General features: G+C 40.4%; 1 protein-coding gene across 11 annotated transcripts in view; it reads left to right on the top strand.

The window, feature by feature from the left end:
• The window catches only part of ERICH3 (glutamate rich 3), a 78,683-nt gene that overhangs the window by 24,544 nt on the left and 38,020 nt on the right, over nucleotides 1–16,119 (top strand). For all 11 annotated transcript variants that reach the window (XM_060689983.2, XM_060689982.2, XM_060689987.2 and 8 more), the window contains 4 exons: nucleotides 1,930–2,001; nucleotides 3,707–3,829; nucleotides 8,427–8,588; nucleotides 13,533–13,742. In XM_060689983.2, coding sequence (XP_060545966.2) covers nucleotides 1,930–2,001; nucleotides 3,707–3,829; nucleotides 8,427–8,588; nucleotides 13,533–13,742 — 567 coding nt within the window. The remainder of the gene's footprint in view (nucleotides 1–1,929; nucleotides 2,002–3,706; nucleotides 3,830–8,426; nucleotides 8,589–13,532; nucleotides 13,743–16,119) is intronic.

The raw sequence follows: 16,119 nt of genomic DNA, 5'->3' as shown, positions 1-16,119 counted from the left end.
AGTAAAAAAAAAAGTTGGCCGTGTCCACCCACTCACATGACCCCCACCATCAAGCCACGCCCACCAAGCCGCACCCACAGAACCAGTAGCAACAAATTTTACATTTCACCACTGGATTATGGTAAAATGTTTCAGAAACATTAAAATTAAGACATTTCAATCATAAGCACTGTGTCAGAATTCTGACAAATACAAAAATCTAGATGACTTCCTTGATGGCACCAAAATGTTATGAGGGTTAGTGTCTTTGCTGCCATCTAGTGATAGTCTGGTTTTTTGCTATCTAGCTATGGTCAGATTAGTTTCAGACACTGAATTCAGCATTGTACATCAAGAATTGTAGACAGTAATTCTTTTGAGACATCAGAGCTAGACACTGAATCTTCAGGATTGATCTCCCCACACTTTTTATCCTTGCCTTGCCCCTGCTTCCTTCTGAAAAGATTATTCTGAGGGGCCGTGACAGAGAGAAAGTGAATATTACAGTAACCCACCCTTAGCAGTTCATCTGAATGCAGCTAAGTTTACTTTTTTATACTCCTATTTTATATGCAAGCATTATGTGCTGAATGTAGGAGATATCAACATTTTTGTTAAATGATTCGGTCCTAGGAGCAGTTGGGCATATATTAAAATAATGGCTTTTAAATTGCTGGGTTCTTTTTTCCAAAGATTTTTGAGGATCTCAGTCTTCGGTTATAACATTTACAGAAGTGTTACTAGATCCAAATCTCCAAGGGATTTATACATACGAGCTTATTGCCTATTACCTAAAAAACCTGTGAAAATGGTTGTCTCTCAGGATTAAGTTAGACACGACACTCCACACCCAGCACCTGCTGTCTACATTTAAAAGACATTTTCACAAGAACTCATTAGGTATAGAGTGTCTTGTTATTCTTCCTTGCAAAGGAAACCAGGCATGCTCCATTTTTAACAGCAACTTTGAGAAACATCGGGAAAATGCTTGTACCTGTCCAGATAAATTTTCAATACTTAAGCAGCCCTCTTCACTTATTGTGGTATAGGTGATGGCTTTGTTCACCGCATTCATCTTAGAAAATTACTTCATTATTGAGTGGTGAAACTGCAGTGCTTAATTATGTGTCATGTGACCACAATGCATTTCACAATGGTAAAATGTTTGGTCTGTTTGGGAATTGCCGCTTCTTTTTCCTTCCATTCTGCTGAAAGCCTCCCTAATTATTGTGATGCATTGCGGAAAATGGGACAAAATGTTGTCGAAACAGGTACCCCATTTTGCCCCTGCGTGCACGCTGAGAATTACATTTGGATTTTATAATGTTTCACAGACAGCTAAAGCATTATATAATTTCCCCATCCCATCTCTTCTGTTGTGCTCTCAAGTACTACTGGTGTTCTTAAAAGGGATATAAATCATCATTATCAACTAGGCTGGAAGTGTTACTTGCTGGGAGATGTGGTTTGAAAAGACAAAAGGAAGAAGGAAATAAAAGAAAAGGAACAGGTTGCTTGCATGAAGGAGAATTTTGAAGCCTATGCAGCACTTATTGGGCATGTTTTCGTAATAGCTATTTGAATAAAGCTCATATCTTTAATCACTTGACATTCACTCACTTGCTCTTTGGTATGAGCTTACACAATCAAAATTTGACCAACCATTTGGGTGGGGGACTTTGTTCTCTATTTATATTTTAAAAAGTCATGCTCTTCACTCCTCCCCAAAGGCCACCAGAGCAATATATAAAAACAAGAAAGAATTTCAGTCCTACTATCCAAAAGAGATTATGAAGAAGAAAGAAAAAAGCATCACTTTTTTGGGAGGAAAGATAAAAGGTGTAACAACTCAAGAGTAGTGTTATGTGCTCTAGGAATGATGTAACCATATGGTACATCTGAAATGTGATTTTGTCTTTACTTTTTATTCTTTAAAAATGGACCAATTAGCGACATCACCAGGGTGACGTAAAAAGAAAAGTTGAGACTTCGGCAAAGCGAGAGCGGATCCAGCGAACCAAGGTAATGATTTCTCTCTTTTTGAAAAGAATCCCTGATTCCTTCCAGGACTAGAATTGACTGCCATTGATAAGACTTGGAGATACATATTTGTTTAGGGCTATCAGTTCTGGATTGCAAAAGTCTCCATGATTGCTAGACAGCATCAAAAGAGAGTTTACTGAATTCCCTGGCTCAGTGGTGAAATCCAATTTTTTTTACTACTGGTTCTATGGGAGTGGCTTGGTGGGCGTGGCCTAGTGGGCATGGCAGGGGAAGGATATTGCAAAGTCTCCATTCCCACCCCGTTCCAGGGGAAGGATACTGCAAAATCCCCATTCCCTCCCCACTCCTGGCGGAAGGATATTGCAAAATCTCCATTCTCACCCCACTCTGGGGCCAGCGAGAGGTGGTATTTGCTAGTTCTCTGAATTATACAAAATTTCCACTACTGGTTCTGTGAATTCAAAATTTCCACTACTGGTCCTCCAGAACCTGTCAGGACCTGCTGGATTTCACCCCTGCCCTGGCTGCCCTCTAATGGTTGTCCTGATTTTTTGTAGCATAAATTCAGTGGCCCTACGCTTGATCTGATTTTATGCGCTGTTCCTTTTTCCTATATATAGCAATTACATTACTTTTTATTCTATTCATGATGGGTATTTGGTTACATTCTGCTCATGGCGAGGCATAATTATATTTATATAAATAGGAAAGCCAATTTGAGAGCCTGTTTGATGCAGTGGTTGAAGACACCAGGCTAGAAACCAGGAGATAATCAGTTTTAGGCATCCCTTTGACATGAAGCCAGCTGGATGACTTTGGACTGATCACACTTTTTCAGCCCTAGGAAGAGGGCAATGGCAAACCACAAATATGTCCAAGGAAACTGCACAGACTGCAGTCTCCAGGAGTTATAAGTGACTCAAAGACAGCAAAAAATAAAACGAAAGCAAATTTATTAATATTTGAAGGTTCAGGTGTGGACCTTGATTCTCCAGGGATTTGAAGATATTGGCTGAATTCCTGGGTAGAAGTCTTATTTACAAAAAGCTTTGCCAGAGAGCATTATTTCCTAACAATATTGTTTACTCAGGTATCTCAAGCCATGTTCAGGTATTACCGTTCCATGTTCAAACTGATGCTGGATGAGGAGTAAGCAGGCCCTCCCCTTCCTTAGCCATATGCTTACAGTATAGCTCTCTGCAGTAGCCATATTAACTTTACAGATAATTGCCTTTACACGAATCTACAGGAGTCTGTCTGTTTCACAGACAGGGATTGCTTATATATAGAATTAAGTCCTTGCTAGAGAGCACAGGCTGTATAAATGGAAACCATCTCTGCACATATGTCACCAGCATGACATTGTAATGGAATGTGTGGATGACATTGGGGAATAAGGGGAAGAGATGCTGCCTAGGAAACCATCCAACAAGAGAGGCAGGAGCCCTCAGTGGCTTAATGGTTGGAGAAAGAAAATTAGGGATGACCCACCCTAATGGATCAAGTAGTTAAAAGTAGTCATGGGAAATCTGTACTTTCAGACTTTCAAGATTCTTTTAAGCTAGCCTTACAATAAAGCAGAATTAGTTCACCTAGTCATATTTCTGGTTGGATTCACCTGGAACAGCTGAGAGATATGGAGAAGGGGGCTGCTCACTGTTACTCATAAAGTAACTTGTACATATATATATAATGTTAAGTCTGTCATTTCTCCTTCATTTAGGCGGAACGAGCGAGAAAGGCAGCAGATGGTTCCCATCACTTGCTTTCCCCACATCCACCCACTGTACCAAGAAATCGCTTTGCGCGGCGCAAATTGGGTGAGAGAGGACCATCAAGTCACACGGTGAGTCTCAAGTGAGGCTCTGTAGGATGAACCATAGTCCTGTTTCAATTTTGCTTATACAGTTTCCTGGAGCTGGAGCCCTAGTTTAATGGAATCAAAGTAACATTGTGCAAATTTGCAACACTGGAAAACTTATCTTAAAATGTTTATTCCCTTTTAATCCAAAGGATGTAAAGGTACCATATATGGCTGTGGTTATAAAGGACATTTGCAGATTTCCACTAAATGTATATAGATGGATAGATGGGATTTTAGTGAAGTGTGGCCAATCAGGAAGGCTGCTGATCCTTTGAAGAAATTTGAACAGTGAAAATAAGATATTCCCAAATAGTCCTTGGTTATCTGGAAACTAAACAAGTCTGCCATCCATTTTATCCATGAGAATTTCTCTGAATCTCTCTTCCAATTTGAAATGATTTTGTAAAACAAATTCTCTTTCATTAGACTGAATTGGTAAAAAAAAAATGCTGGCGATTTCGTGGCTTAATTGGCCATATATGCTTATTTTATCCTCCTAACAACTTAGCAAGCTATGGCTTGTTTAAAGACTGAAGTATCTATAATCACCTTAAGTGTTTTGATACTTGAAGAAACATGAATATGGAGATCTGGCTACTCAAAGTCAATGTTACAGGTTTTACTTATCTTTATTTATTTAATTTATTAAGGCTACCCAATTCTAGAATGGCACTGGATGGCTTAAAATATACATGAGGTATTCTTTTTTTATTGAAAAATAACAATTAAAATAACATGACCACCTAGAGCAAAAGAAGCAATTCCAATATATAGAAAAAAGATTTTATATCATGCGAGTTTGCTTATAATTCATGTAACTTTTTCATGTGTCCAAGTGTGGGTGCCCAATTGATCTTTTAGCATGTAAAAGAACTCTCTTGTGGGATGACAATACAACGAGCCCTGCTTAATTTCATGAGAACTCTCTTATACGAACATTATTTTCTACATAATATGACTATTTTAAATATATCTCTATTAGAATATAGCTATTTTTGAATACAGGTAGTCCTTGACTTACAACCATAATGGAGCCTGGCCATTATGGTCACAAGTGGTAACAGCTGTTAGGTGAGATGGCCTCTCTTATTGATCCCTACCCCCCCATCTACAAACTCCACAAACAAATGGAGCCTCTTTAAAAGCCAAAAACAGAGTCCCCTAGAGGCTCGTGATAATAATATTTGCTTACAGAATAGCATGAGGTTGCCACAAAGCAGGCAACCTCTATAGGAATGCCGAGTCTTGCATTGCATCAGCCGAGCAGGTCTCTGCAAAAGACAGAAAGGTAAATTAGGTGCTGTTGGATCCTAGAGTTGAGGAGCAGGCCAAGTCTTGCAAGTCCCTGTGTGGTTGAATGGGAAGAAGACCTCAGCCTACAAGCTCTCACATCCCCACCTGCACTAGTAGTGTCTGCCTCCCAGCATTAGGCTCCCTTAGGTGGCTGATTACAAAACAGGCCTTGGCTTATAAATTTTCACAAAACCCACATGTCCCAGTAGCATTCACTACCCAGCTTTAGACTCCCTTGGGGGGCTGATTGGGAAGCAGGCCTTGGCCTGCAAGTTCTCAAAGCCCCATAGGCAACAGTAGCATCTGCTGCCCAGCTTTATGCTGCCTTGGGTGGCTGAGTGGGAAGAAGGCCTCGGCCTACAAGGTCTCAGAGCCCCGTGTGCACCAACAGTGTTGGCTGCCTGGCTTTAGGCTCCCTTGGGTGGCTGAATGGCTGGGTGGGAAGCTGGCTGAGGCCTGTGAGGATCCAGCATGATAGGGTGGGGGGAGTTGTGGGGGAGGAACTGCAGCATCCCTGCAGTTGGTTATAAGAGTGAACAACTGCGGGAACTCTGCAGTGGCCATAACTTTCAAACTGGATCATAAGTAGCTCTCAGGGGGCATCTGTCAGAACTTGGAATAGTCACTAAGCCACTGATTTACATGTATCTATTTGAATGAAATACGTATTGGCTTATTTCACTTAATTCATCTTTTGTACAATTTAGTTTAACGAATATAAATTGATATAGACGTAAAACCTTTATATACCCATCTATCCCTTTTGAAACCAAAAGTCCAAATCAGTGGTGGGCTCCACACTTTTTAACAACCGGTTCTCTGCCCTAATGACTGGCTGGGTGGGCATGGCTGGGGGTTCCATGTGAGTGAGTGTGGCTAACTCTACATTACTTGTGTGGGTGATACCTGTATGGGACAGGCAGGGTTGGGGAGGGAATCCAGGGGTCTCCGGTGGGGTGGGGTGGGGGCTGGAGGAAAGAAAGATCCAACCTGTGTGTGTGTGTGTGTGTGTGTGTGTGTGTGTGTGTGTGAGAGAGAGAGAGAGAGAGAGAGAGACTGCATCAAGCTAGACCGGGAAAGCTGGCTGCGAGAGAAAGAGAAGCTGGGTAAGCTGGACCCAGACACTTCCCGGGTCCCTTCATCCCAGAAGCAGCAACCTTGCACTCTCCCCTCTCTGCTAGCCTCCTTCTTCGCATGAAATTGTACAGCAGCAGAGACGGAGAGGGAGAAGGGGGTAGCGGTGGCCACTAGCATTGAGGGGAGAGTGCCACACAGAAACGGGGGCACACAAAATTTTAAATTGTACTATGAAGCAGCTGTTCTATCAGCAATTGGTGATTGGATTAATTTAACAAATGGAAGGATATTGAATATTGAAGGGTATGATCTGGTCTATGGTTGGCATGCTTATTTAGTGTATGAAAAAAGGGTGGATAGAGCATTTAAGAGTCATATACTGAGAAATGCTTTATTGCGTGTCTGGAAGAAATATCAATATAAGTTAAATGAAAAAATACCTATATGGACAGCACCCAGGCACGCAATAGAGAATACGAGTATAGAATGTAGACAGGACGTAATTACGTATAAAGATATTCTCATTATGGAGGGAGGTATATTAAAATTAAAATCTGTGAATGTGTTGAAAGAGGAGAAAATAATTCAAACATGGTTTCAATATGTACAATTACAAGCCAGATGGAGAAAAGACCAGAAAACTGGTGTTATACAAAGTGATGAAAATTTAATTAAACAAATTAGAGATCAAAGCCCAATGCATATAAAAAGATTGTATAATATATTGATAGAGATGGACTCGGAAACAGAGCTAGTTAAGGACTGTATGATAAAATGGGCGCAGAATTTTGAACAGCCAATAATGATGGAAACGTGGGAGAAAATATGGGTAACAAATGTGAAATTTACCAAAGTGCAAAATTTAAGGGAGAACTTCTATAAAATGTTTTATAGATGGCATCTAGATCCAAAAAAGTTATCTCGTATGTATCCGAATGTACAACCAAAATGTTGGAGATGTAATTGTGAGGATGCTACTTATTTTCACATTTGGTGGACATGTAAAAAGGTTAAAGCGTTTTGGATTAAAATCTGGTGGATTTTACAAAATATTCTTAAAAAGAGGTTGAAATTTACACCACAGCTGTTTCTTTTGGGTATAGTTACGGATTGTACAGTTATAGAGACCAAATTGATTTTGAATTTAATAACTGCAGCAAGACTGTTGGTGGCACAATATTGGAAGAAGCAAGATTTACCTACAATCCAAGAGTGAACAATGAAAGTTACAAATCTAGCGGAAATGGCAAAAATCTCGGCGTACCTGAAGGATCATTCAAATGAAAGATATTTAAGAGACTGGAGAAGATGGATAGATTATATTCAAAATAAATATCGGAATAAGAAATTGCAGATAGGTTATGAATGATTATATAGATATTTAGTGTGTCTTTAAGTAATAAAGCCAGGCGGGTAATTAGGGAATTGAAGAAACAAGAGATGTGGAATGTCATAATTGTTTAGACTAGGATTGATTATGATTGTTGAAGTTTATACCCTGTAATTTGTTCTGGGAAGGGGAGGGGGGAGGGGGGAGGTTGAGGTAGGGAAGGGGGGGGGGAATATGTAAACTTTTTGTAAAACTTTTCAATAAAAAAAAAAAAAAGAAACGGGGGCACACAGAAATGCCTCCCCTTTCTCCCTCTCCATCTCTGTTGCTGGGCAATCCCGTGCGAAGAAGGGGGCTAGCAGAGAGGGGAAGAGTATGAGGTTTCTGCCTCTGGGACAAGGGGACCCGAGATATGTCTGGGTCCGGCTCACCCAGCTTCTCTTTCTCTTACAGCCAGCTTTTTTGGGCCTTTTTCAGGCCATTTTTCAGACTGTTTTCAGGCCATTTGGGGGGCAATTTCAGGCCTTTTTTGGCCTGAAAAATGGCCTGAAAAATGACCCCAAAATGCCTGAAAATGGCCCAAAAAACAATCAGGGGCAGGGCCAGCTGGTGGTCCGATTTGCCAGTTCTCTGAACCGCGCAGAATCGGAACAACTGGTTCAGGCGAATCAGTCCAAACCGGCAGCAGCCTAACTCTGGTCCAAATGTAGACAGATTACAATTTTGTTTTCAGAAATGTGCATAAGCTACATGTTTTTAAATTAGGGATAGGCAGTGTGGTACCCTCTCAGTGTTTTTTATTACAAACCCAGTGGTTTTAGAGTACCAGTTTACCCAACCTAACTTAAGTATTTACCTCCGTGTCTTTTCATGGTGCAGATTTCTTATCCTCGACCAAGTACTGCTCCAGGAAACATACAACAGCCACTCCGACTTCAGCCCCTCTACGGAAATGTCGTGACTGAAGGTTCATCAAAGACTGGTTTGAGCTCCAGACCAAAGTTTCTCACCATTGACAAAGAATATCATTTTACTAGTGAGGTTAGCATTTGTTCCTTTACACATGCAGTACAATAGGAAGAATGAGGATATACAGTCATTTGTACAATCATGCGCAAGGAATAATCTAGCACATTTAAAGAAAAATAGAATGGGAAGTAATGCAGAATGAATTCTGTTGATAACAATAAAGGGTAATTATTTCTTACAATTGGTTGCAAATGGGGGTGAGTCATCTAAAGAGACCCAGTGGGGGAGTTCCATGCTGGAGGTGGCTGCTGGATTGATGGCTGATTCCACCCCTATTGGTCTTGATGTTCTCGTTTTCTTTTTCATTGTTTACTTTGTTCTATTATTTTACTTCTGTTTTGTTTAAACTTTTTTCACTTCTTCCTTTTTATTGTTGTAAACTGCCTAGAGTGGTGGCACAGTGGTTAGAATGCACTACTGTACACTACTTCTGCTGACTGCCAACTGACTGCATACTACTGCTGGTGACTGCAGTTCGGCAGTTCGATTCTCACCGGCTCAAGGTTTACTCAGCCTTCCCTCCTTCCGAGGTCGGTAAAATGAGAACTCAGATAGTTGGGGACAATAGGCTGACTCTGTAAACTGCTTAGAGAGGGCTGTAAAGCATTGTGAAGCGGTTTATAAATCTAAGTGCTATTGCTATTGAGATAGGCAGCAAATAAATTTAATAGATAAATAATAAATAAATAGAAGAGAAACAGCTGCTGAAAATAGAGGAAGGGGGAAAAGTTGCAAAGGATTTCACTGCTGAAGAGCATGGATGCCTCTGAAGATTAGATGTTGCTTGAAAGCTAGCTGAATATTCACTATTTCTGTAATGGAACTTGTTCCTCTTTCCTTTCTTTCACTATTTGTTTTTTTTAAAGATTTTAAAAAATCTTCCCTTTATTATTTTTCCAAATATTTCAAGGCAGCAAACATAACTAATATTCCTTCCTCCTCCTATTTTCCCCACAACAACAATCCTGTAAGGTGGGCTGGGATGAGAGAGAGGGACTCACCCAAGTTGACCCATAGAGCTTATAGCATGTATATAGAGACAAATATAATGGGGGGGGGAGGGAAAAACTCCTTTCTGAAACTCTACAAAGATCTAATTCCCAGTACTACTGCTCTTCTGAATAAATTTGGAATCAGTTTATAGCTTCTGAAAGCTTGGGAGATCAAAATATTTCCTAAAATATTGTTTTATGCAGCAGTGTTGTGGTTATAATGACAGAAACCAAATGTCTAGACCAGGGGTCGTATTCACTTATCTTCGCTACCACTTTGCAAATGTGAGTGCATGCGCCTCCTCCACACATGTGCAGAGCCTTCTGCGCATGTGCAGAGGGTAAAAAATGGGACATGATGACGTCCAGGCAGAGTCTCCCGTCACCAGTGCTACCGGATTGTACGATCCGGATAGAACCAGCTGAATTTCACCACTGGTCTAGACGTAGTTTGGAGATAATTCTCTTGGCCTAATCATGTTAACTGGAAGACAGCCATGAGGACATAGTGACAGGAGACATAGCAGCCACAAAAAGGAGAAACCTAGGCCACAGGAGCTTTGGTGGGGCAATAAAAATAAGGACATCTAAATGGCATGAATAGGCCCACCTATACACATTGGCTCCAGCCTAAAGTTGACCTCTGCATTTATTAATATTTAATAATACTTTATTAATAATTAAGCAATTGTTTAATGTATTAAGACTACTAATAAATCATTCATACACATACACACTGCAAAGTGTCAGGTGATCAGCTAGTGCAAAATGGGGTGTTTGATTAGAGTGAGGAAAACCCACCCTACAATAGCAACGACTTTATCCATAAATTGTATTGAATTCAGCTTGTAAAATACACCATAAATATGGGAAGATAGTCTTCAAATTCAGCTTAAACGTACCTCATATTGTTTCCGGCTTTAGAAATCATAGTTTTTAAGTGCTGCTGGTTTTAAATTTCTTGCAGTCCCATACAATATGGGTAAAACTAAGTGTGGAAATCCAATAGGTGTATAGGACCAATGGCAGGCAAAAATTGGTTTGATGCTAGCACTCCATATGTACCTCACTTTTAGCTTTTCTAGAATGCATTTTTAATAATAAAAAACAGTATCTCTGCATTCAAATAGTAATTCGGTTTAGATCCTCAACCAGCAATTTGTGAGAAGTCAGATTTAGAAAAAATGCTGTTTATAGTGTTTATAAATCCCACCCACAATGCAGGAATGTAAAAGCTGAGGAAAAAGAAACAATTTTATTCCAGAAGCTGAAGCACTGTGCAGATAAACCCAAGGTGTGGGAATAAAAGCTAAGTGGAATCTTGTACATTCAGAAGTCAGTCAGGGAATCAGAAGCAGCATACATCCAGGAAGTCAAGTCCAAAGTTAAAAAGTGGTTTGCCAGAAGAAATTTGACTCCCAAGCATGCGTTGCTATAGCCCTGATTCAAGCATTTATTTATTTATTTATTTTATTTTATTTTATTTCTATACCGCCCTTCTCCTGTGGGACTCAGGGCGGTGTACAGCCAAGATAAAACATAGCATATAAAATTTAAAAAACAGTTTAAAAAACAATTAAATAATTTTGGCCCAAGTTTAAAACAAACCAATTAAAACCGAATTCAAATTAAAAACTGAGAGGATGGGATCAAGCCAGCCCAGCTAGATGGAATAAGTTTGTTTTCAGGGCCCGACGAAAAGTCCGGAGGTCTGATATCGTGCGTATCTCAGGGGGCAGGTCATTCCAGAGGGCAGGTGCTGCCACAGAGAAGGCTCTCCCCCTGGGGGTCGCCAGCCGGCACTGTCTGGCCGACGGCACCCTGAGGAGGCCCTCTCTGTGCGAGCGAACCAGTCGGTGGGAGGCTATTGGCGGCAGAAGGCGGTCTCGCAAATACCCTGGCCCTAAGCCATGGAGCGCTTTAAAAGTGGTCACCAACACCTTGAAGCGCACCCGGAAGACCACAGGAAGCCAGTGCAGCTCGCGCAGGAGAGGTGTTATATGTGAGCGCCCCGTCGCTTCCATAATCCCCCGCGCGGCCGCATTCTGGACCAACTGCAGCCTCCGGGTGCACCCCAAGGGGAGCCCCATGTAGAGAGCATTGCAGTAGTCCAGGCGGGAAGTGACAAGTGCTTGAGTGACCATGCGTAGGGAGTCCCGATCCAGGAAGGGACGCAACTGACGTATCAGGCGAACCTGATAAAAAGCCCCCCTGGCCACGGCCGTCATATGCTCTTCTAAAGACAGCCGTGCATCTAGGAGGACGCCTAAGTTGCGAGCCCTCTCCGTCGTGGCCAGTGATTCACCCCCAATAGCCAGCGATGGCACCAGCTGGCTATATCGGGACGCCGGAAGCCACAGCCACTCGGTTTTGGAAGGGTGCTGTTGTACTTTTTGTAGAAGAACACTTGTGGATCTTTTTCAGCTCAGGTTCTAGGTCAGTGATGGTGAACCTTTTTCGCACCAAGTGCCAAAAAGGGAGCACTTCGTGTGCACCGAGAAAGGCCGCGACCAGGAAGAAGAACTGCCCAGGGGACATGTGTGTGCCGGATAAGGTACTTCTAGTTTCTGGCATGCACATGTGCACCGGCCAGCAAGTCTTCCGGTTTCTGGCATGCATGCGCATGTGACGATCAGCTGGCCAGTGTGCATGCTCACGCTGGAAAATGGAAGACCAGCTCTTTCAGTTTCCGGCACTGCCACATGCACAAAGGCCAGCTGATCATCGCGTGCGCATGTGTTCCAGAAACCCGGAAGAGGAACGGGCTATGCTGCGCATGCCAGGCGACATGGCTCCGCATGTCACTTCGGGCACACATTCCATAGGTTCGCCATCATGGTTCTATGTCAAGTGAGAGCTTACCTGACTGTTTCAGAACTGCAGGCTCCTCCTCCAACAGGTCCTGCTCTTCTTGAGCAGATACCCGAGGCCCCTCTGGCTCCTGAGTTGCAAGATCAGAAGATGTCAAACCTATTCCTCTAGTTCAGAATCTTGACTCATAGATTGGACCTTAATGTAGAAAGTCAGCACCTACCCTCTAGAAGAATGAAATATTTTGGGAAATATTAAAAAGGCAGAATATTATATTTCTCCAAAGGGAGAAATGGAGAAACATGCTCTTAAAACAGCTCCAGTTTCCCTGCCCCCAAGCAGAAACTGAGGAGGCCACCTTTTAGAAAGGCAGATTTGGTAATCCATTGAAGACAGGATATTTTGAAACAGAGGCAGAATGTTAGGATTAGAAGCAGCCCAGAGCAGTCCAAAGCACCTTCATTGCATCATCCCCCAGCAGTTCAAAGTCACGGAAACCTGGAGCTCAGATAAGCAATAAACCAGAGGTTGACCAGATTACCTCAGACGAGCACCTAGGTTTTGCATTTCCTCTTTTGCCTATAGAGTCAGCTATGACCCCTACATAACCCCTACATGACCCCCATAGTAATCTGACAACAGCCAATAGAATACACGTTCTTGCACAGGAACAGGAAGTTCAAATACAAAGCCCAAAGAAGGTATAACTCCCCCTCCCCAATTCCATTTTGTCAGCTGCCCAGAATCACATGTAGTTCTGCTTCATCAATAAGCCATCTTTCCAATCAGCCTCCATGTTTCCAGTGCTTTTCTCCCATCTTGGAACTGAACCAGATGGATTTTTCTTCCAAAAGTAATGATTGATCCTGTTGCACTTATGAGCTGCCTTTTAAAACCTTGTCAAGAACCTCAATTGTTTATTACAAAATGGGGTCAAGCAATAATCTATTTTATACATGGAGTCAGGAATGAGAAATCTCTTTTAACTGGGAATCCATGCTGAAACCAAATGAAATTTAATTTAAAAGCAACAACAATGAAGAAATACACTGTTTATGCATGGAACTACTAAATGGAAAATTGTAGCTAAGCACCTTTCAACTGCTCTGTGAGTCTAAGTGTTAATGTATTAATATTTGTTCAATTTTTTCAGGGAGACAGAGGGATGTTAAGGCCTGTGCATTCAATGGATTATTCAGTTGAAGTATCCCCATACAGACTTCCCATTATTAACAATTATATGATACCTATTCCACAACCACCCAGAAGTGACAAAACTATCATCCCCATGAAACCTGTGGGAAGAGGTCGACGGTTTCGTCCTACAACTTCATCAAATGGCCTGGAGCAGTTGCTAATGAAGGTGATTCTTCTTCTTCCTACTGTTGCATTTTTTTTTCTTGTTTAAGTAATTTTGTAATGTCCTCTACTTAGTATATAAAGATGTGCTGAAATACTCCTTGATAGGTTTTTTTTGTAAAAGAAATGCCTCTCTCCCATCTTTTTAAATGCACTCAGAGATACATCTTTTGAAATAAAGGAAGTTTGCTTAAGTACGTTTTCCTTTCCTGTAAAACCTTGGTTTTGTTTCTAATATTCTTTTGAATAGATAAATGTAACACTTTGAACCATTCTTCTGAATTGAATTGTATTACTATTTCATCCAAGCTTTCCTTAAAATATTTTTCAAAATATAGAGTACCTTTTCCCAACCTACAGCAATGCAAAAATGTTAGCTGTGAATTCTAGAAATTGCCATCAGAAAGCTTTTGCTCTCTTTTGGGGAAGGCACCTTGGTAATGAAAGTGGATATAGATTGATACTATAAACCAACTAATTTGGAAAAGAAAGATAAGCCCTTTTGCAGAAGATTAAGTATTCCTGTTAGTTAGAGAAGCTGCATTTAAATATACAAATAATACTTTTAGAAAAAAATGTTATATGTGATGTCCATGATATTAAAGAACTCAAAATTATACAGGTTGAAGACATATTATTTATTTGTAACCAAAGAAGCCTAAACATAGAATCCTTGAATAAAATTTAAAGTTAAGGACATCAAGCTGTTGAATTTGCAGGAACTCGAATATTACTCATAAACCTAATCATTTCTACTATGTTGTCATGTCTTTTCCCCAGGTATGTAATGTCCTATGTCAGGAAGCATATCTGCTCCTTGGTCTCAGGGAGCAAAGGTTATGTTATATAAATCTGAACTTAAGGATGATGACTAAATAAAACACAAGTAATCGAGTAACTGAAATCCCATGAATTTCAGTTAAGCATGTAAAAAGAGGCTCTCTGTAAGATAAACAATTTCACTCCATTTGTTTCCAATTACTGGTAACTACATATGATTATGATTTAAGTATGTCAGATCCACCTTGTAGAAGTGGACAGCACTCAAAGTATTTTGAAGAAATACTTTCCCAGAGTGATGTCTTTGAAGATTTTTGCAATCCTACAGCAGTGATTGGGGACAAACCTGGATGGGGTAGAAAGATGTATGAGATTCCTAAAGAAGGCCAAGGTTATGACACATACCTGAAGACCTGCCCCCATTGTCCCCCCCCCAATGAAACTAATTGTAAATAAAATTCTAATCTCCTGATACCTTTAGATTGCAGTCTTATATTTTTCAAGACTGGAGGTCATGGCTATGATATCCCCTCCCAGTCTCAGAGAAATCTTCATAAGCTTTGCCACTGACATTGGAATTTCAATATTGGGAAAATAAAAGGAATAAAAATAAAAAATAAAAGGAAACACTCATGGGGCATTTCCTGCCTATACTGAGAGAGTGATAATTCATATACCTCCTGATGTTCAGTAGAGTTTTTAATTCTGGCCACTTTGAAATTAAAACTCTTGGCAATGAACAGCAATACTACTTTGTTAGACTGTTCATTGGGAAATTCTATCAGAGAACATAGATTTTGTCAAATTGTCTATTACAGAGTGGAGAGAGGGAGAGAGATTATTTGGATCCTTTTCATAGACACCAAGATATTTTCATGCCAATTCTTTTTCACAATTAGAGAATCCATTGTTAAAAAGGGGAGAAGTATACTGTATTATGCCCTTTGGGCTTGTAGACCTTATAGATTGTTATTCTGGACTCTGGAACTGGTGGTCTAGATGTTCCTTTCATTAGATAAAATACACAAAATAAAAATAGAGTGTCTATTGAAGTAAATATATAGCTGAAATGCCATGCGTCTCTTTTTCCAAATTTTTCAGGCTTTTCCAGCAGGTTTTTAGATTTATCAGAGGCTCCAGTGTGGGAGCTATCCACAGTGAGATTCCGAGTTATTATATTAACTTAAATGAATGTATAGTATCTAAACCTATTTTAAAATGATTAGTATGGGTGCCATCACCATATCATCTAGCTTCAAATGTAATTATTTATGTTTGGTATGAGAATGACTTTGGTTCCACTGTCCTGACTATCCACCCTTCAGAATCATAGCATTACTTTTAATTTCAGTATCCTCACAGCATACCTAATTTTACAAATTTTTATTATATTTCCTATTAACGTTCTTCTCACTAAAAAGTTCCAATTGTTCCAGTACTTTTTTTCACACAGATACAATTTTCTTGTTCCACAATATTCTTTTGGAGTTGCAATAACCAGTATTGTATTTGAAAGTGGTCTCATAGATGTTTTATGGAAAGGCATTGTGATATTAAAGCCATTATCCAGATAACTTCAAACAATTATCTGAAATTCTGAA

This window comes from Pantherophis guttatus, chromosome 3, assembly GCF_059756535.1.
Source record: "Pantherophis guttatus breed Tessera chromosome 3, ASM5975653v1, whole genome shotgun sequence".
Lineage (NCBI taxonomy): Eukaryota > Metazoa > Chordata > Lepidosauria > Squamata > Colubridae > Pantherophis > Pantherophis guttatus.
The sequence above is the reverse complement of the archived record's forward strand: the minus strand, read 5'-3'. Positions and strand labels throughout refer to the sequence as shown.